At 26.7% G+C, this 23791-nt stretch overlaps 2 protein-coding genes across 2 annotated transcripts; one reads left to right on the forward strand and one right to left on the reverse strand.

The window, feature by feature from the left end:
• Positions 1 to 89: 89 nt before the first annotated feature.
• Positions 90 to 18412, reverse strand: LOC136989105 (nuclear cap-binding protein subunit 2-like). The gene is made up of 4 exons (XM_067287213.1): positions 18217 to 18412; positions 14985 to 15166; positions 8612 to 8750; positions 90 to 754 (listed from the first exon to the last, which is right to left on the reverse strand). Exons 1-4 carry the CDS (start codon positions 18316 to 18318, stop codon positions 650 to 652), a joined length of 528 nt encoding a protein of 175 aa, XP_067143314.1. The 5' UTR covers positions 18319 to 18412; the 3' UTR covers positions 90 to 649.
• A 189-nt stretch (positions 18413 to 18601) lies between these two features.
• On the forward strand, positions 18602 to 23389 carry PIG-Z (phosphatidylinositol glycan anchor biosynthesis class Z). Its single transcript, XM_067287018.1, has 2 exons — positions 18602 to 18847; positions 21134 to 23389. Exons 1-2 carry the CDS (start codon positions 18733 to 18735, stop codon positions 22672 to 22674), a joined length of 1656 nt encoding a protein of 551 aa, XP_067143119.1. The 5' UTR covers positions 18602 to 18732; the 3' UTR covers positions 22675 to 23389.
• Positions 23390 to 23791: the final 402 nt, after the last annotated feature.

The following is a 23791-nucleotide window of genomic DNA, read 5'->3' on the forward strand; positions in this document are numbered from 1 at the left end:
AAATTTTTATTTTATCATTTTAAAAATCGAACTTGAAACTAAAATAAACACTCAAACGACATTTTGACACCAGTATAATACAATTAAAATGATTAGAAATCAGTTGATATATTAACATACAACTTTGGTAATAAATTTACAAAAAGTTCACAATTGTAAACTTTGTTTAAAAACATTATGTAAAATTTTACAGCACAATATACAACTTATGTAATGATCCCAACTGATTGAGACAGTAACAAATTTACAGTAAAATCCTTTCTATCTCAAAACTAGTGATTTCAAATGGCCAGAGAGTTATGGATTTTAAAGAAACTGTTGCATTGTGTGCACCAATTTCTTTAATAGCTGGTTGTGAAGTTGCAGAGGATGTTCCTGAGTCTGAAGCGAGTCTATTCAACAGTAACTCTTCTATAATTAAAGCACCCATGTATAACGTCTTGTAAACTATTGTAATCTGGGCGCTTACATACGTTAAGTAACGAGATTCTTGCTCGGATTAAAACCATTAAAAACACTATATTTACACGGATGAATCTTAAATACATAAAATAAAACGACGTTTTCAAAATATATGATCGATTTTTTTTGTGTACATTAAAAACGGTCAGAAACTTTTAAAAGTATTAATTTAGTATACAATCCGAAATCAAAATGATTCGGAATTCCACGATGAAGATACCATTCGATGTTGCTGCAATTTTCCATAACCTCCACGTCCATCGTCGTAATCTGTTCTATATTCGTCTCGAACCTGAAATGAAATATTTGTTTTAAAAACTTCTACAGAATTTAGCTTTTTTAAACTGTTTAAAGGGACGAATTAAGAAGAAGAATTTGATGGTTCAGCTTAAAGAAGAAATTCCGTTTCATTAAGAATGATTCAGCTTTATTTTGCCTCGATCATAAAATTATGATCGAGGCAAAATAATAAACAAAATGAAAAAATAATAATATGAAATTTTTATCAGATGACAAAAGAAATTGTGCCATATATTAACGTATATATATAGAGACTATATATACATAAATTAAAGATATTTATGCGATAACTTTTGTTTCAACTGTCTAAGTTAAACGATTTCTTGAAGTTTCTTAAACCCAGAGACATATTTTCACTCAAATTTTAAAATCATTTTAGTTTCTACATTAAATAGAACTGAACAAGAATTTAATTCAAAACGGTTTATTTATTTTCCGCGAATAATAAATCTGATTTAACAAACGTTTGTAATTTACAGTGTGTAAGCATATATAATCATATCTTAAAATCTAAGGTATTTAACAAAATCATAATTTTTATGAATCATTAACATAACAGTAATGAATCATAAATGTCAAAAAGTTAAGTTATCATGTGATTCTGAAACTTTTCTCGAAAATTAAATCATCATGAATATTTGCATTTCTGTACAATGAATCATTTTATGACGATGATACCTGAACTAAAAAATTAAATTTTACTGTCAAAATCGTGTACTGTACACAAACAAAATATTTGTGTATACAGCATACGATACTGTACAAATATTTAATTTCCGATTTCAGCCTTTGTAAAATGCACCCGGTGAGAGAGAACCGGGTGCATTTTGCTATTATAAATCACCACAGGTAATGTCGCCTGAAAGATGAAATAAAAAACGTCCTCAATTAAATTTCTAACGCTTTGTTATAAATAGAAAAGAAAACATTTTATTTTCAGTTTTAATTTTCTATACACGTTTAAACAGAAAAATGTCGTTACTAGTATATTTTAAGTAGACTGTATACAGGTATAATATTTTTCAAGTGTATTTAACTGAAACATTCAAATAATTGAAAATTTTAAGTGTAGAGCTGTGAAAATTCACAAGAATATTCAAGACATTCTTGAGAAAATTTAACATCTAGCATTTTTTAACGGCTTTTTATGTAGATAAATATGTCTAGATTCTAGACCAGGGCTTCCCAACGGGGTCGATGAGCAAATTAATTATATATTGTACAGTACATGCATTTATAATATTTATTAACACACAAATTTTTCTTAAAAGGAGTCGATGCATGATAATGGTTAGGAAACCCCGCTCTAGACGATCCTTCTGTTATTGAGTCATTAACGAGATTTCCAATCCAGATTTAATTTTTACTGATTTTAAAAATATATGTAAAAATATTATACAACAACTTTTACTTTTATGTTTTTGTTGTACCTATTTTTAATGAGGGATTACTGCGTTTTGTTATAATTGAGGGCAGTGATCGCTTCTTTTTACGACATTACTATTAATATGTTTTTAAAAAATGAACAGATTATCTCGCATTGAAAATCATTTCAAATAAATACTGTATTGAAATTAATACTCTCGATGCTCTTGTTGCGTCTAAATGTCGAGGTATAATAAATATGTACTACACTAAACAATATTAAATAAGATTAGATAAATATATTCATCATATATTGAAATATATATCACAACAGAATCTATATCAGAAACTTTGTTTCCATGACGATTCAATTATAAAATTTTCCTTTAATAATTTCAATTTTAAAACTGTTAAATTCTTAATTTGAAGTTCTTACACAAGGAAACACGATTCCATTTTTAAATTAATAATCCTTCACATATAAAACCTTTATTTACAGAAGAATCAACATTGAGAAAGGTTTATAGATCATCCTTAATCTTATATAACTTGCAGCAACACTATTTTAAACTTACTGGAATTTAACTTAGAAATAAAAATACTTTAATTCTTTAAATATCTAAATTAAATCATAACGAAACTGTAACAGATATTTGTTTTATAAACAATTAATAAACATAGTAATAAAATAATTAGCGTGTTATAAATACATTACTTGTAATTATTGAACTGTTTCTGAGTCCCGAAAGTACAGAAAATCTCTCGATTAAAAAAAAAGAAAAACAAAAATTAATTAATTAATTATTTTATGGATTATTGATTTAAGAGCTTTGTTCTCTTACTAATATTAAACTTTTTTATTTTATTAAAAATAATTTACTATGTTTATTGAAAGGAAATAATGATTCAAATTTGAAACATATTAAATGACGTTTGAATCATTAAATTTATCAAGATATAAGCCTAAATGAATATGTTAAGCTATTAATTTCACTGACTTTCAATTAGTTTGGCTTTAATGATTAATCGTTGTAACTATTTAAATGTTATACAGTATATACTTTCATTTTAGACTTTTCCATAAATAAAACGTCTTGTTAGATTTTAAATTATTAAAATTCGATAATTAACATACTATAAATTGTTTTTTTAACGACATCTAAAAATAAATTCTATTTATCATTAGTCACTGTCTTATCATATATTTGCATATCACTTATACAGCGGTTTTATATGCAACATTTTGAATTTCCAGAAGAAAATACTAATTAAATTAGGAAATTTATATGACAAAACTAAATCTAAAATAGAAAAAAATAAAATAAATTAATTAAAATTAGAAAAAAATGCGTGACACTTTAAAGAATATTTAATTTACCAATGTGAAAAAAAAGTGTTTTATCAACCTTTCAGGAAGTGTCCTTTTGATTTTTAGAGTTCCCTCTCAGAATTAATTAAACAATTGAAGACAGACTAATTAAAAAGTTAGATAGGTCGACAGATAAATGATATTTTTACTTATTTTAGTCAATGAGTGCAAAATATTTCCTGATTGGACGCTCAGAACTTAGACAGACTGCTCCATTTTAACATCCTTATGTATAAGATTTCACGATTGCCAAGCAAATATTTCCGCAGATCTGATGATACGCGGAAATACTGCATTGTATTCGATGAAATTAAAAGGAAGAAAATTTAAAAAAATTATCCATATGTTATACAACAATCATGAATTAAAATTCCTGCTCATTTTATATTATAAATAATAATACATGCCCGTCTAAAATGGTTATAAATGTATTAAATCGAGAATTAAACCTTACTTTAAAGCTCGTAAGTATTCGATGATAGATGTATTTTTTTGAGTAGCTTTTTAAAATAATGTATTAAAAGCTATTATAATGCACGAAATTACTTTTTACACTGTGTTTTTTAAAAGTAAAAATTAAAAAAAACTGAGAAAAATGTAAAACTAAGATAAACAAAAATGTTATTACTCTATGAGAATCAACAAACAGAAAATTGTTCTCGTGAGGATAAAAAAAACTTCCAACAGTAAACGCTAATTTAGTGTTGAAAGAGTTTTTTTTATCACTACGACATTTTAATATGATTAAAACCTACGTGACGTACAAATATATGATGTAACGACATCAACAATGCATTTAAGAGAAACATAAAAACGAAAAAACGAAATAGAAGTAAACAAAAAATTAAACACTTGACTACAGGCCAATTTAATCACACAATAGTTGTAATAAGGAAGATTAATACTTTAAGCATTACCAGGCAATTCTGGTTGATGGAATTTAGAATTGTAATGCAATCAGTCCAATCTCATTACATTTACTGACTTTCTATTTATTACATAAGAAATGCTTTTCATACATGAGTTGAAAGAATGACAAAAATATACTATCGGAATTAAAACGACAACAAATAAAATTTTAAAATTTAAACAAATCGAGCATAAAATCGTAGAAAAAAAATCGATATAAAGAACAAAATATTCACTCTGGAATGTATGCAATTGAAATTCTACTTTTTGATTTGATTCTTTCGTGTGTATTACCAATAAACAACATGCAGGAAAATAAATTTGAGATTCTGCTGTATTTATTGGAAAAATAGTTATTAAGTTAAATAACACATTCCAATGAATTTTTTTACTTGATGTACACAGAACAAACAAACGTATTTACTATTATTCAGCATTTTAACGTTTATGTTAAACTTTAAAATTATAAATGGCATTAATCATATAGGTAATTTCTTTCCAATTCAAACAAAATAAAACTGTTAAACACATTAACTTTTAAATAAAGCAACAGTAGTTTGAAAGCATTTAAATGTCCGATATCGTGCAATTATATAAAATAATTTATTGATACCACTATGTAAAAATAAGAAAAAAATGATAAACATAAAAAAATCTAAATACAAAAACAATTTTATAACCTTTTTATGAAAAGAAAAAAGTTTTTAACTAGCTTTTTTTATGTAGCAAAGGATACCTAAATATTAAATGGAATAAACCATAGTTCTGTAGTTCAAATATCTATCTCAGAAAGAGTATATAATATTTATAGATCTAAAATTTTGAATTAATTGTTTTTATATATGAAATAACTCTAGAGCAAATGTATAGCAAATGAATAAATGCATCTCCAACATTAGTCCATCATCGTTAATTTTCAACAAAACTATTGATATTTTATTTGGGTAAGCTTTCAGAATATTAAATCAAATTTTTAGATATATTAAAATATTTCAGTAGCTTTAAATAATTATAATACCTTTATAATTTTATAAGTTATTTTTAACTTTAAACACATGATTTTAAAAATTATTCTATACGTTTATTTTAAATTAAATAAACAACGAGAACTTTCTCATTTAAAAAAAAACAAGTCTTATCTATAGTTGATTAAGTGATTTTTAAAATTAATACCTCTTATAATTAGACGAATATTTTCTTATGCCATTAAAAATTTAATTTCACATTCATATATTTGAAGAACCAACCTACACTTCTTGCATTCAAATATATTTGTACCACACCCATATTTGATACCTTGTTACTATACATCTACTTTGATTCTTTGTTACTATTACTGTTGCTTGTGATATGCTAATTCATATTATATTTGCACAGATTTTTATTTTAGTTTATCTATTTATTATTATTATGTTTTATTTATTTTTTGAATAGTTCAATACTTTCTATGCAATGCAAAACTAAAATTTTGTGAAAACATTTTTTAATTTTCAGAACAAAAGTATACACAAATATGTAATATGTATATAAATAACCTATAGAAATTTTATTTTTGAAAAAGCAAAATAAAAAATTAATTACGATTTTTTTTAATTTTCAAAATATACATATAACCATAATTTTATAATTTGTCACTGCATAGAAACTGTTAAATTATAAAAAAATTAGAAATAAATGTAAAATTTAGGTATAAATCAGTGCAGATCAAATATAGTATGAATTACATACAAGAATGTAGTATGAATTATATTGAATAGAAACAAGGAGTCAAATATGGGTGTGGCACAAAAATAAATGATGGAAAAAATTAAACAAAAGTGATTGAAAAATTGGGTGGTTAAACTTCTAAGATAAATTAATTGATGTATTAAAGTTAAGAGTATAAAATTTATTTTTCTCTCTTCTATTGAAGATGATTTATTGGTGTTATAATTCTTAAACTTCTTTATTATGTTTTGCAGTTTAGAGAGATCTCTGATTAATATCTAGTCTATAGCAATTATTACAGATTTTGAATTTAAACAACTTAATCACAAATTATGTATATTATACAAAATCAATATAAGCAAATTAATTTGCAGGTGAACATATTTTATCCATTTCTGCATAATGAAGAGATAGAGTTGATAAATTACAAATTTTTGAATACAATCGATTCTAATAAAACTACACCTAGAATTTAATACAAAAAAAAAAAAAATCCAAAATTTATATAGAATGTTATTTAACTTAACTACAATAATATTTACAAAAAATTTTCCAACAGAATAACAAGTTATTTTCAGTAATATAAGAAGTGATTTACACATTATAAAAAATAACCTAACTTGATTATTTTACAAATTTAAACTTTTGTCAACAATAACTAATTAATATAATAGGATGTGTTTAAACAAAATAATTTAATTTTAGGTGCTGCCTGCCGTAGACCGGGCGCCTGCAACGCTGCTTGGGGGAGGACGGTTGGCATAGGCGCGAACCAAGCCTTTACTGTAGCCATGCTCGACAGCTATTTTTTCTATGCGTTTAAGCTCTACCATGGTGTCATGCCTGTTAGTGTGATGCGTGTAAACCACTGCCCTGGCAATGTATGTTACCGACTTGGAAATTCGGGCGGACTTCTCGAGCAATTCAATTTTAATTAATAAATCAGAGGAGGGTCAATTATAACTTACTTATCGGCATAATTTAATAAATTTATATTATTCACACAAATTTTATTACTATTTTATTTCTCATTCAATTTTTTTTAAAAATTAAACACCAAATATTTCTAGCTTTTAACATCACACAAAAACTATTTGTTATTGAAAGAAATTGGAAGAAATGCAATCATAGAAATTGCTGGACTTCAAATTAAATTTTTTCTGACTTCTTCAATCATGAAACAAAGTTGAAATGTGAAAGACTAATTGTCACTATACATCTTCAGATAAGTTGCTAAATACAGTCAAATCTTAAAGTTCGAGTACATGTAGCAGCTTTAAATGCAAATTCTACAAATTCTATTTTAAAAAGAGCAATTTGCTAGAATAGAAGTATGAATATTTAAAAAAAAAATTAAATGGAGATTTTAAAGAAGGAAAATTTATTGAAACGTGTTAGACTAAAACAATCATGTAAAAGGTTTTTCCTTTTAAAGAATCCTTTGCTTGCGCATAGGGCAACCTAGGTTTTTAAAGCAGTGAAAAATGAATAAAAACCTCATCTTATACACAAAGTAAATACAGTATATTATTATTAGATATACATTATTCATGTTTTAAGCAATGATCATATACTTATTTAATTGTGTCCTAAGAGAAAGTCATCTGTTTTAATATTTATTACTGTTTATGACCACAAATAACAATACAAGTATAATAATTAATAATTACTTAGCTACTTTTTTAATGTTTCAATCTTTGTTTTTTGCAAAATCCATTATTATTTTTCAAACATATACAATCAGACTAAAACCTTATCTATATTATTTAAGCAAATATTAGATAAGTTAGCATTTTAAATGGTCAATTTAAGCTATTTAAAATGACTAAATTTTATATGAAACCTACAATATTTTTCTTATTTTATATAAAGAGTTATAATTAAATCTCATAAATAAACAGAATAAGTCAAGTGTATTAAAGTTGAAAAATTTTAATTTCAAAGGCAGTTTAAAAAACTTTAAATATGATTGATTAAACCTGAATATTACAATGTCAAATAATTAATTCTCCTAACATCTAAAACCAGAAAACATTTCATCAAAAATCACGTATGAAATGTAGTTAGTATCTATGCCTCTGAGACACAGACTTTCAAGAAGACCCAAAGATCATAAATCCAAGCATTTGAAATATGCTGGTGCCACATATAAAAAATACCTTAGGCCAATAAAGTAAAGAATGAAGATATTCTAAAGATAATGAGAGAAAAATACACATTACAATAAAACCTACTAGATAGTCACTTTCACAGTACTCTGATGGATGAGCAACCTTCTTGGTACATCAGGTGAAATGAAAACCAGAAAGGAATAAGATAAGTATATAATGATTGGACAATATAAGGAATGAAAGACTAATCACACTATTAAACAACTGACCTTGAAGAGGAAATTGCTAACCATGATGACCCACCAACCCTAAGGTTGATGGAGGGAAGATCTATCAGATTAATTTTTCTTATGTCAATTCTTACAATATAATAAAAGTTTATAATTACCTGACCACCACTCTTCCCTCTTCCATATTGTCTTCCTTCAGTAAATCCAACATCCCAATCAGTTCTAATTATTCTATCATCTAGTCTAGTTCCATTAATATATCTTACAGCATTTTCTGCATCCACTCTACTGTAGTATCTATAGTATGTTCAGAAATATAATCATCACATAGAAACTTTCAAAATTATGACATGATAAAAATTTTCGGGTGTACTATAGATTACTATCTATGGAATTTCGGGACTTTGAGTATTTATCTGAACTGACGGGACCGAGACGAGTTCAACGATACCCTATTTTTGGACCGGAGACGAAAAATAAAAAAGTTATCATACTTTTTCACTTACCATACTTTTTTAATGCTCTCATGAAGACGGCACCATAGTTGCTAGTACTGCCATCTTGCGGTAGTCTGCAAACCATGACGTCGGACTACGGTCATCTCCAGTAGGGTTAAACACGCGATACGAGAGCGGAGAGAGCGACGCGACTTCCGATCATCGCGCGATCGCCATTTCGGTTAATGTTACTTATGGCAGCGAACATGGCGGCCCGACTGACCTCTCGTATGGGCGCCACCACACGCCGCCATGTGCTAAACTAGTGATCGATTCACGGTAGTTCTTGAACATAGTAAAAAAAGGGGGGAAACGTCTACTAAAGGCAATTTTAACGGCAAGCGACGGGACTCCCGATCGCGATAGCGAGGCCGAATTAGCGGAGAGCGACGCGACTCCCTATCATCGCGCGATCGCCGAAAAAAGTATGATAACTTTTTTATTTTTCGTCTCCGGTCCAAAAGTAGGGTATCGTTGAACTCGTCTCGGTCCCCTCAGTTCAGATATATACTCAAAGTCCCAAAATTCCATAGATAGTAATCTATAGTATCCCCAAATTTTCTATATCATGGTATTAAAAATATCAATATCTCTAGTAAACAAAATTTTTAAATTGGAAAAATAAACTAATTTAAAAAAATTGTATATAGTCTTAATTATTAGTTTTTCGGATAAATTATTTAAACAATAGGAATAAAAATCTATAATAAACAAACTATTTTAAAATTAAGTTACAATAATAAAACTTATTGAAACTTATGTAAACTTGAATCATATTTTAATTATTAATTTTGTTATATAAAACAATAACAGGTACATTCCAGTAAGCATCAAACAGCACATTGGTAAACTGTGATGTACTAAAATATACTTTGATATTCACCAATGAGTTCATTGGTGTAGCAACTGATGCACATTGCACTCAGTAAACTGTGGATATGGTAGCTCAGAAGAAGTAATATGGCTGTCTCAATGGGTATATTATTGACACCATTTTTATTACTCGTCTGTATTAAACCAAAGTTATTTTGACAAAATATAGCACTGTTTACATCAGATCACCAGATGTTCAAATAAAAACTTATTAAATCATTCATAGTGTATCGGTTGTAGCTGAGACTGATGCATACTGGAATGCACCCAATGTTTCAAGATTAAGATTTCTTTTTCTGTATGCAAATAAAAAGTTATACTCCTATATAGAGAGAATATATTATACAGAATGGTTATTAAAAGTATAAATTAAACAATATTTTTGGTTGTCTCTTAAATATTTTTTAAATAAAATCAAAATGGTATTAAGATAATAAATAGGATTTAATACAATAGTAAATAGTATTTTGATATTCAATATTTAATACTGATTAACAAATTATCACTATGATGACTTCAAATAAAACATCTGTGTTCAAAAGTAACAAACTAACAATTTGGCTGTAAAAAATATAATAATATTAAAGAGAAAACAACACCTTTCTTAAATCCCAGCAAAAGTTTAACTACATATATAAAAACGTTTTCAACTGATTTCATCAGTCTTCTTCAGTTACTCGAACAAAAAAAAAAATTAAAAATTTTTTTTTTTTTTTTTTTTTTGTTCGAGTAACTGAAGAAGACTGATGAAATCAGTTGAAAACGTTCTTATATAGTTAAACTTTTGCTGGAATTTAAGAAAGGTGTTGTTTTCTCTTTATAATAATATTATATTATTATATCTTTTACAGCACCATAATAATATTATACTCAATTTTGTAATAAATTATTATTGTCAAACAGACAGATCTAAGAGAAAATCGTAGGACACAATATTTAATAAATGTAAAAAAATAAACAATGTATAAAAGTGACGAACAACTGCACACCGGGTGTATAAAATAAAATGTTACTCACGAAAAACCCGTAACTGGTGCGTAACATACAATATCAGTCACTACAAACGTTTTCAAAACTCCTCCTGAAAATTTTACGTGTGGCCGAACGTTCAAAATAACATTCGGCCACACGTAAAATTTCCACGTTCGATGCTGTTCGGCACGTAATTTGGTTCCTTTTTTCATCTTCAAAAATCGTTCCAGTCAATTTTTTACCTGAAGAACCCAGGAGGGGTTTTGAAAACGTTTGTAGTGACTAATGTTGTATGTTATGCACCGGTTACGGGTTTTTCGTGAGTAACATTTTAATGTATAAAAGTTCTATTGCTGTAATTATTACTTAAAATAAATTATATAAACTTAAACAACAAAAAATGTGGCAAAATTAAATAGTTAAGATAAAAATATTGAAACATAAACATTATTTTAAAGAAAATATCATGTTCTTGTCAGTAATAAAAATCTTGGGGAATGATTATCCCTCAGAACTCTTCAGACCTTTCCCTATTGTCAAGCAATATTTTATGAAAAATTTTGCATAACAAAATTCCTGGAAAGTTTACTATAATTATTCATTTTCCTTCATTACCATTTTATATACAAATTCTTAACTTTTATCATCTAAAGAACAGTCGAAATCTGAATCTGAACATAGAAACTTACATAGAAATCTCAAGAATTATCTAATTAGAAAAAAAACTTTGTTTAAAAATATATTAATGTTATTAATATTTTATAATAAAAATATAATAAGTACTTAATGCAAAAAGGGTTAATGTTAGCTATGGTTCCAAGATGGCGGGTCGTCTGATTCCAGCAAGAAAACAGTGGGGACGCACGTTCTAACCTAACCTAACCTAACTAACCTATTTTAATAATTTTGTTGGTAATAATTATGGTAATTTATTAGAATAGGTTAGGTTAGGTTAGGTTAGGTTAGGTTAGGTTAGAACGTGCGTCCCCACTGTTTCCCTTCTTCTATTTGCTGGAATCAGAGACGAGCCGCCATCTTGGAACCATAGGTAACAACCCTTCTATGATCGCCCGACTTCTGTGAGAAGCCCTCTGGTGGTTTATTGGTGGTATTTTTTGTGAAATTTATTGTCAATCATTTGTTAAAAGCTCTGATTAATTTTTAAAATCACAATATAAATAAACATTAAAAATTTTATAAATTCATTAATTACATAATTAATGTTTTAAGAGAATTTTAATAAAATATTAAAATAAAAATAATAAGTTGAAAAATATTAATCTTTCTTATTTTAAAATAAAAACTTTTTAATAATTAATAACAGTTAGAAAAAACAAATGACATCAAACTTTTGACAAAACAATGCAAGAATGCTATTTGTATACAAAGCAGAAGTGTGAGTAATTTTTATTTGTTTTTTGAAAATACTGTAGAAAGAAATTCAAGCAATTATTCATCAGATAATATATTTGTATTGTTTAATCTTTGATCTAAAACACCTTCATTATTACATTTTTACAACATATTTTAGACTGTTATTTGAATTAAACTAAACCAAAATATTCTATTTTGTTCATAAATTTAATTTCAAATTTTCAAATTAAAAGTTAAAATATTGTGTTAAAATTTTTGATATTAATCTTATCTTAATTTTATTTGTTAGAATCTATAATTAATCTTTTCAGATTTCTATAATTACCTAAATATTTCAATAAAGTTAGATTTTATATACTTGTTAATTTATTCTTCAAAATTTCAAAGTTGATAATTAAAATGGTCTAATCTAACTAGAATAACTTAAAACAATTTTAAAGTGCAATCAACAACTAGAAAGTTCTGTTTTAATCAACTCTTTAAAAAAATTCTCCAGTTTTAATTTTGTAAATGAATTTTGTGAAGAGTAAAGTATAAATATACAGTGAACTCCTGTATATCATGCTCCACTACAATGCAATGAAAAAATTGCAACTAGTACTGATACAAAATTCTAATTTTGTCATACACAGGTAAATGTTTTCTTTTCAATTTATCAGATATTTTTTTTGTTTCAGTAGGCATGGCTAAAACAGCAAATGCTTCTAATAATTTATAATAATGGTATATTTTTTTAAAATTTAGTTATCTGTATTCTGTTTACTTTTTCCTTTATTAAAGTAAATTAATTAACATTCTGCACACAATAAAATCACATTTGAAACTAATGCACATCTCAGCAGCAATATGCAATCAGTGCTATCAATACAGTGCAATCAGTATCCAGAGACAAGTTTAAACTGCATAAAATTGTCTGATAATATATGTATTGTATAACATGTATTATCATTATAACATGTAATGATTTCCTATAACATGGAACGTATTCCCTGTGCTGTATGGGAGTCCACTGTATATATATATATATATATATATATATATATATACATACTATAATAAATATATATATATATTCTATATACTGTATTTAAGGAATCATTACAAACTAATTTGTAATAATTTAATATTTGTTTGGAATATTTGTAATAATAAATCTGGATTGGAAATCTCATTAATGACTCAATAACAGAAGGATCGTCTAGAGTGGGGTTTCCCAACCTTTATCATGCATCGACCCCTTTTAAGAAAAATTTATGTGTTGATAAATATTATAAACGCATGTACTTACAATATATATTTAATTTGCTCATCGATCCTGTTTGGGAAACCCTGGTCTAAAATCTAGACATATTTATCTATATAAAAAGCTGTTAAAAAATGCTAGATGTTAAATTTTCTCAAGAATGTCTTGAATATTCTTGTGAATTTTCACAGCTCTACACTTAATATTTTCAATTATTTGAATGTTTAAGTTAAATACACTTGAAAAATTTTAAATTATTACAAGTACCAGTTTCAATCCCATGGTGCATTGCAAACTGGCTTATAATTTTTCCATCAGGTAGCACCCTAAACTTGCAAATCCTCCTACTAGAATAATTGTTACCTATTCTTAGTGACACTTGTCTTATTGCCTAAAGGTGTGTGAACACAAGCCAACTGATAGCCTGGCCAACTCGTCACTGATGATGCAGACTGCCAATCAACCATTAGCCCACTGGCATACAACTTGCACACAATTTAACTGCTGATTTAACCAGATTTAAAATGGTGACAAGTTATTGCTCTGGTGTCTGAATAAAAGCATCAATAAAATAAAAAGTTTCTGCTTTTTATGTAATTAAGAAAGACATTTTGCTTTTCTGTGGCATAATTTTTCTGATAAAATAATGACACAATCATGTTTGTGAACAAAGAAACTGTAATACGAAAACAAAATAGTTACATTGTTGTTTTATAAGCTTCTTATCCAGGTTGTATTAATGTCTTCAATGTGAGCATAAAATTGCTGTAACAGACTTATTATACAGGAAAAAAGGCGAATGGTGTAAAATAGGCTTTATCCCAACAGAATATACCCGAAATTATATTCTGTTGGAATAAAGCCTATGGTACCAATCTATTCAATGAGACCATTTGCTTAGTAAATTGGTACCCCATTTGTATTACTACTCATAACTTGAGACTAAGAACCCAGAAATCAATTTTTTCATTAACATTATAATGAAACTATGTTGAACAGTATTTGAAGCCTTGCTGTATAATAATTAATTTAACAAATATTAATTACTTCTTGTATTATAAAATTTTTTTTAAGTAATGACTGACTGACATATATGTTGTCTAATTGAAACTTTAATGATTTAAAACCTTCTATCTTTTGAATTTAAAAATGATACAATAATTACTAAATTACAATTGAAATTCATTATTTTCTGAAAACTATTTTTTACTAATAAACATAAAATTTAAAATATTAAAAATAACTCCATATTTATAGAAGTAAGAAGTTATTTTTAATATTATAAAAAGTCAAACAGATATGTCACATTGTCTACTTGGTCCTTGTCCTAGTAAATTCTGGACCAAATGAATAATAAAATTATTAAATCTAGAATTTATATGACTTTAAAATCAATTATTTATTGATTAATTATGTTTTTACTTATTTATTTTATTATTTATCTAAAATTACCTGTATTTTTTTTAGTTTTCATAGTATAACTATTTGTTTTTACTCTTAAATACTAATGTAATTAATTTAAATAATTAGACAAAAAGTATAATCTTTATCGTTACTTTAAAAAAAGGATACTCCACAAAACAAAAACCACAAGGCGTCTTCTTAAATCTATCCAATCCCATCACAACTCTTTTAACATCTCCACATTTGGAAAATAATTCATAGATTTGTTCTTCTGTGGTATAAAAGGAAAGATTACCAACATATAAAGTGCAGCTAATCAACAATAACCTTTCTTGTTCAATTCTACTACCCTAAATTTATTTAAAAAATACTATATTCAATTGAATGAATTAGTATAATTAAATATAAAGGTTAAAATAAAATTAAAATTTGATAAAGTATTAAATTTATGATCAACATGATACTTTTTCATTGTAACTTATTTAAATTATACATTCAACTTTTAAATATTCATACATTTATATGGATAATAGATTATAAACTTTAAGAACAAAAGTCTCTCAAAATTGGCTATTAATTATTATACACGTTTGCTATCATATCATTTTTATGACATATTTAATAACTGAAATAATTGAAAATACATTTCAAGTACTGACTAGTCAAATGACAGGCATTTCAATAAAACAATAATCCCTCTAGCAGTTTCAAAAATATTCTCTTACTAATATAATTATTTCATGTACTGTACATCAGTGGCTCTTAAAGTTATTGATCCATGGACCCCCTCATTCACTTCTTATCCTGTAAATATCAGCTAATAATGATAGATTGTGTGCCGAAACATTTTACCCATCCAGTAACATAATGTGAGAGATATGCAATTCATGAAAATGTTTTTTCTGGCTAAACAGCATAGAACTGAATTTTGAAAAAATGATTAGGATGGTCTGTCGATCACCTGGTGCTTGCCTGCAAACCACTGGTGGTCCATGGATGATACACTGAGAACTACTAATCTATAGCATATTTTGTTAAAAGATATTTCTGTTCAAAATTATAAAATATCATTAAAAAGAATAACAATTGTTTGCATATATATATGCAAACAAATGTTAACATATGTGAGAAAGAACATTATATATATATTATATATATATATATATAATGTTCTTTCTCACATATATATATATCTAAAACTACAAAATGAAATGAATATTCTTTCTCACATATTTTATAATTATATATATATAATTATAAAATATGTGAGAAAGAATATTCATTTTGTAGTTTTAGATTTGATATTAGAACAAATGTCATATGAATTGTGAAAGTAAAAATTCAATGTATTTTAAGAATTGTTAAAACTTAAAGTTTTATAAAATAATTATCTGAATATCAATTTTACAAATAATCTAAGACAAACTAAACATAGTTACTTATCTAAATTTTTAAGCAAGGACAGCTTATCAATTTGAATACATTACACTTTTGACTATTGATATCAAATATAATTTGCTTGTAAATCATTAAAAAAATTTTTTTTATTAGTTTTATTTTTTATTTTATTTTTTTATTTACAAAAACCTAAATTAACAAAATGTTATATAAAGATTATTGTATATTTTATACTTTTAATATTTTCAATAATTATATACTTTTTCTTACTAAAAATTTTATCATTATTATCATATTTTTATAATAAAAATATTATGATTATAAAATTATATTTTTCAGATTTGGATTTTCATCTTATGGTTTTATAGTTTAATACTGTAGAATTAATTGTAATTTTAACAGACTTGCTTTTCTGTTGACTTATTCAATTCTTTATAACTTATCAATCTGATTATATAATTGAACAATGGCATTTGGATATTTGAAATTTTTGTCATTATTTTTTCAAACCGAAAATCCAAAATCTCACATAATAAATAACCAATCTTGATAACTCGCACACAACTTTATTTACGTAACACTTTTGATCTTTTACATATCATTATCGGGTTGACACGGTCACACGAACGGAATGTTAGCTTACGTTCCACTTTATGAAAAGTCGGATACGCAGTTTACACATACACTATTTACGTATCACAGACCCAACGATAATCTATAAAAGATCAAAGTACTTAGAAAATGAAGTTGCACGCCGGTTATCAAGGTTGATTATTCACTATAATGCATTAACTAGTTTATTCCTGTTCAAATATTCAAAATCTCATAATGTTAGGGCAGTGGTTCCCAACCTTTTCTAGGATGCGGAACACTTACTTAAGTTAATATGAAATACATAAGCTTGTCATCAGTTATTTTATTAGAATTGAGCAGTTATAATTCAAAATCTCTACTCATATTATTAATGCCAATTCTAAGACAGGAAAAAATATACCTAAATAACTTTAATGGGAAACTTGTGCCTGATGTTTTTTACATATTTCAGTTTTTATCATTGCCTTTATCTTATTCGAAACAGTAGTACACTCCATAAGTACGAGTCGTACAGTACATATATATTTAAGTTTATGAAAATTTCATGATTTTAATTTTTTGATATTCGGCGGCTCGAATACGATTGTACACTTTTCGATTTGCGACTAAATCTGCGGAACACTTGGGACATGCTTACGGAACACCGGTTGGGAACCACTGTGTTAGGGTGACCAACTTTTTTTTACAATAAAAAGAAGGACACAAATAAATTGAAGGAAAAAATATTGTAAATAAAAGAAACATTTTATTCATTGCAACATTATTCCAATAATACACTATAATAATCTCTACTGCATGCATGTGCACCGTGTTATGTTTCAGTAAGAAGTAAACAAAGCTACTTGCATGCAGCACACTCTCTCAAGGTCTCCGGTGCAGAGCACATGAGTTTCATAATTGTGTCTTGCTGCACCGTACGGAGCCTTGATGAACCGTCATGTCAAATACAAACACATCACATCACATCACATTACGTGCAACGGATCGGCTCGGCATGAATCGAATATGGAGATTTACAGATTAGTCTTCAAATATCAAAAAGGAGGACATGTAGGAGGACACTTTTCGAGGGAGGACAGAACTTACAAAAGGAGGACGGTTGGTCACCTTAATAATGTGAACAGTTACCAACTGAATTAGATCTGTACAGAGCTGTCACTGAGCCAATGTTAATTGAAAATGTGATGACTTCATTTTGGCTTTATATTAATGACAAAAGAAAAAAAAAACTAATGATAAAAATCAGATTTGACTCGAGTAAATTTTCGAAAATATTTTTTCATTTAATAAATTGATCATCTGAGAGACAAAAATAAGAATTAGAACGTATAATAGAAAACAAAGTTCTAAAAATCGTCAGCTTTAAATCGGTTTGAATGCAATTTCACATTAAAAGGCATCGTTATACCTTAAATCGCTGATCTCTGTAGGAACTATGTTCCACCGCCCACTTCCTAGCCATGCTCACTGTTTTCACATGTGATTTAAAAAGCAGTGAAATTGAAAACATACAAAATGCGCCGTTCGTCGACTAAATTATTTTTTTTTTAAAACTTGTAATCGATAAAATAAAATATTAATTAAATGATATTTTAATTATCATTCCAAATATTAAAATTCTATTTGAATTTAATAATCTGACAGTTTCAAATTAAGTACACGATTACATAATTTTTTTATTTATTTATTAGAAAGAAAAGTTTTTTAAATCTTAACTTATTAATTCGTTTAATTTAATATTATTGATTTTAATAATTGTTAATTTTTATTATCGACTAAATTTTTGTTTACGAAAATAAATGCTTTTTTGAGCTTGTAAAGGAAATTCATTATTTTGCACGAAGAACACGTGATCGTGTTTGTGTTTAGTGAACTGAGCTGTTGTTGAAGTATTGTGTGATTTTACGTTATTTTTTAACATATAATGCGTCTTTATTACTGGAAATTAGCTGTAGCTTTTCGATTTTTATTAACTGTACTTCCACAAAACGGATATATTCATCCTGATGAATTTTTTCAGACATCCGAAGTCGTTGCTGGTATGAATAAAGATTAACAATATCCCATTCTTAATACTTCTTGAATGTGTTCAGTTTCGGCACGATTTTATTCCTGCCAGACATCATCAACACTCATCAACTAGAATTATGGTTTCGAATGAGGCATTTGGGTCTTTATCAGAACTGTAGACCATGCCCATAGCAGTAAAAAATACCAAAGAAACCGATGGTCTACATGTGACCCTTCGTGAGATACAGCCTGGAAATCAGTACTTGTAATCGTCTAGGGAAGGCGTAAACCCCTCGTTCATAACTAATTTTACCAAAATTATATTACCGATATTTTTTTCAGCATTCCAAAAAATCAAAATAATAAATAAAATATAACGATGAAATGCTAATAATCTCATTAATGAGATAACTTTATTCCAATAAAGAGCTTTAATACAAATTTAGTTTTAAAAAAAATTATTGTTTTTCTCTTGCTACTTTTATGTTATGAAATAGTCTAAAAATGTAATTAATTAAATATGTTTTTTTCTATGTAAAAAATTTGGTTAATATTACCTATGGTTCCAAGATGGCGGCTCGTCTCTGATTCCAGCAAATAGAAGAAGGGAAACAATGGGGACGCACGTTCTAACCTAACCTAACCTAACCTATTCTAATAAATTACCATAATTATTACCAACAAAATTATTAGAATAGGTTAGGTTAGGTTAGAACGTGCATCCCCACTGTTTCCTTGCTGGAATCAGACGAGCCGCCATCTTGGAACCATAGGTAACATTAACCAAAAATTTATTTGAGGTAATTAAGATAACTATTAAATTATTTTTTGAAATTTGAACTTAATATGATACAAAAAAAGCACTTAAAAGTATAAGAGAAAGATATTTTACGATCTTTTGTGAAACATTTGATATTCAATGGCTCATATAATTTGATAATATATAAGCCCTAAATACTACATTTTTTTATTGTTATAATTTTAGAATTTGACATATAAATATATTAATGATTAAATGAATTTTTAACTGAAAATAGTACAAATTACTATTTAACTTTAATGAATAAATAATAATTTAAGATGGTTTAAAAAGGAATGAATCCAAAAATATTTTATGAAAATTCCTTGAATTCAGCTTGGTACTTTCTGTGTACTCTTAGATGTTTAGTAGAGATTTTTATAATCTTAGTAAAATTTTAAAAAATAATAATAATTGTTTGTAGTGAAAGAAGTTGATTGGAAATATTTTAAATTATAATACAATCAAAGGAAAATAGAACTAAAACTAAATACTCTTAATATTCAAATGGATGATTTAATAAAATAATGTAATCATCTATTTTAACATCCTAAATTGAGTTTTTGAAAGGAAATAATAATGAAAGTTTTCTTAGTTTGAAAAAATTTATACACATATGAATGGTTATATATACTATATTTATAGAGTTATTATAGTTTTATTATTATATATATTTCTATTACAAAAATTCATTTAATTATACAGAGTTTTTTTTATAATTTTTTTATAATTTTTAACAATATGAAGTTTATTGAAAAAATCAAGAAAAAAAGAAAAAACAAAACAAAAAATATATATATATGTGTGTGTGTGTGTGTGTGTACACACAGGTAGGCCTCCTACAACATGGTACCTTTATAACGCGTTTTCGCTCCAACGCAGTTGGAAAAACGCGGAAATTTTCTTACAACGCGGTACTTTTACAATGCGGTTTAGGGTATTTAGAAACGAATTATCTTTCACATAACAGAAAAATTGCAACAGATCACATAAGTGCAGTGGAACTTGATGTAACAAGCTCAGATCTTGAAATAAGGCCAGTCAAACATTCTCGAACAACTATAATAAGTGACGATGAGGACTGAATTTGAGCATAACATTGTTTCTTTTTGATTTTGACTTGAAATCATAATCTTTTTAGTTTTTATATGATGTTGAATTTTATTTAAGCTTTTTATGTACATAAATTTAAAAAATGATGAAAATGTTACACCATAAAAGGCAGTTTTTCTCTTTTTAGAACTGAATCCCAGTTTTTGTATTAAGTTGGTGTCTCCTATAACGCGATTTCCCACAATGCGGTATTTTCAAGGAACGTATCTATCGCGTTGTAGGAGGCCTACCTGTACATATATTTTGTTATTTTTTTAATATGTAATAATTCGAACAGTTTGATTTAGATATTTAGAAATATTTAGAGAGTTATGCTATTTTAAAGTGTTTTATTTATTTAGATTCAAGTCAATTTATACAATTTAAATTTTACCATTATTATAGATAAATATTTTATTTTCAGGCGATGTTTTTAATTTTGAAGTGCTGCGGTCTTGGGAGTTTGAAGAAAATTTTCCGATACGTTGTATAGTATTTCCTTATCTAACTGCAGGAATACCATTTTTAGTGATGAATAAATTATTAAGTCCAATACTTTCTCTTAATGAAAATCCATTATTATTACTATTAATTCCTCGTTTAGTTATGTTCTGTTTAATGTTAGGCCAGGATTGGTGCCTGTATAAAATATGTAAAATGTTTAAAAAAAATTATGTTTATAGTTTATTTATATTTTCAACATCTTATGTGACCATTGTATTTTACACAAGAACATTTAGTAATTCTATTGAATCATTACTATTTTCATTTTTGTTGTTGGTTGTTTCAAAAGTTATATATGAATTAAGTAAAAGTAATAATGATACAAATGACATTCCTTATGGTAATTTAATAGGCTTACTACTAGCTCTGGGAATTTACAATCGTCCAACATTTATAATATTTGCATTTGTTCCAGTTTTATTTTGGTTGCAAATAGGTTTAAAAAAAAATGTTTTAAGTTTTATTGTGATGTTTTGCAGACTATTGACAGTTATACCAACATTTGTTATTGTTTGCTTTTTATTGACATTAATTGATACAATTTATTATTCTAAAACATCAATTTCACACTTGTTTAATCACTTGGAAGACATTTTTTATTTGTTCCAGAATTTAATTTTCACGCCAATAAATTTTATTCATTATAATCTTGATAATTCAAACTTGGCAATTCATGGCATTCATCCAAGGTTTCTTCATTTATTAATTAATGTTCCTTTGTTGTTTGGAATTCTTGGATTAATGGGTATTTTCTACTATATCCAAATTCTTTTAAAAATGGTTAAAGGTCTATGGCCTTTTCATGATCTCTTACCACATAATTCAATAATGCTAATGAGTTTTGTTTTCCCTATTCTTACCTTATCATTATTTTGTCATCAGGAACCTAGATTTTTAATTTCCGTTCTTCTTCCACTTTGTTTTCTTTTTTCTGATTCAATTTATGGTTACACTTTAAAAAAGCAATGGCTATTTATGATGTGGATCCTCAGCAATCTATTCTGTGGTTTTTTTTTTGGATTTGTACATCAGGGAGGTTTAATTCCCTCCATGATTTCGTTGCAAAAAGTATTAATGAAAAATAATAAATTGGGAATAAACTCTCATGTAATATTTTATCATACTTATATGCCACCAAGATATTTATTAAATTTAAATTTAACTGATCCTAGTTTCATTTATGATCTTAGTGGAAATGATTATATAATATTTGAAAATACTGTTAATGATATATTATCAAAAGCTCACTTTAATGAAACAGTAAAACTTTATGTTGTAATTCCAAATACAATTAGTGAACAAATTCTAAATTCAAAGTTTGTCTTATTGACAAAATTTTATCCTCATTTTAGTTCTGAAGATCCACCTAATTTTAAAGAATTTTATTCTAAACAATGGACTTTTGATGTTTTTAAAAGATTTTTTGGTTTATTCAGTTTAAATTTGTATGAGAAACAATAATTGAAAATAAATAAATGTTTTAAATTATTGTTTATCCATTTTGAAGAGATAAGTTTGATTTCATTGTAATTTAATATCTAATTAATTCAGTTTAATTTCTGCTTTCAAATACCTTAATTGTTTTCATTTTAAATTATATTTAGGAAGCAATTTTTCAGTATTGCTTTGAAATTTTCTTAAAGCTATTTCATGTGTATGAGCAAATAAAATATAATATTAACCAGTCCTGTAACCAGGAATAAACCATTAAAGTAGTAAAGGGACAAGCTGAAAAAATTTTGACTGATGTTTTTCTGTTTTCCAGCCAGCTCTAGACCTATTAGTTACAGTCAAAGTGTAAAATGCATAACAGTAGCTTAAGTTTACATAATGAAAGTGAAAGCATATATTATATATACTGCATATGGGCTCTTCCAACTAAGCGGGAGTGCTTACTCACCTCATAGTCGTTCATAGCTACATGTCTGATATTAATTTGAAAATTATTATTAATTCTATGAATAAATAACAACAGTAGTGAAAGATAAAGAGCATTGAATGAATTCATTAAATGTAAAAAAATGATTAAATTGTTCAGCCTTTTCATTCAACTGAAAATGCATATCAATATCTTCATTTTTGAGCACAGCATTCATCAGAATGTCATTTTGTGAGAAGCTTCATTAACCGAAAGACTGATTGTGATATGCATATAATTATGGACATATGAATATAATTATATATACAGGATGACAACAGGGAGGGAAAGCCACGGACTGTAGCCCTTGGGACCTGGACCTGTATAGGACTCTGAACTCTATCTGTACAATAGTAATTTAATTATGAAGTGTAGAAATCAATTTATATAATTTCAATATTTAGGAAAATGAGGAAAAAAGAGAAATATGATCCAAGAACTGGCAGATCTAGGTCTTTCAGGGCCTAGAGCTTATTAAAGTCTATGGGTCCCCATTCTTTGTTAGATTAAGAATGTTTAAATTGTGGTTTAAAATTGCAACTTGGTCCTTGCAAACATTGATTACAATAAAACAAATAATATACTGTATAAATTATCATTATTATATTATTAATACTAACTATTTTTCAGTATACGATAAGAGCCATTGTTAATGAAAAA

Source organism: Centruroides vittatus, unplaced genomic scaffold (genome assembly GCF_030686945.1).
Source record: "Centruroides vittatus isolate TY-2023 unplaced genomic scaffold, ASM3068694v2 scaffold_435, whole genome shotgun sequence".
Taxonomy (NCBI): Eukaryota; Metazoa; Arthropoda; class Arachnida; order Scorpiones; family Buthidae; genus Centruroides; species Centruroides vittatus.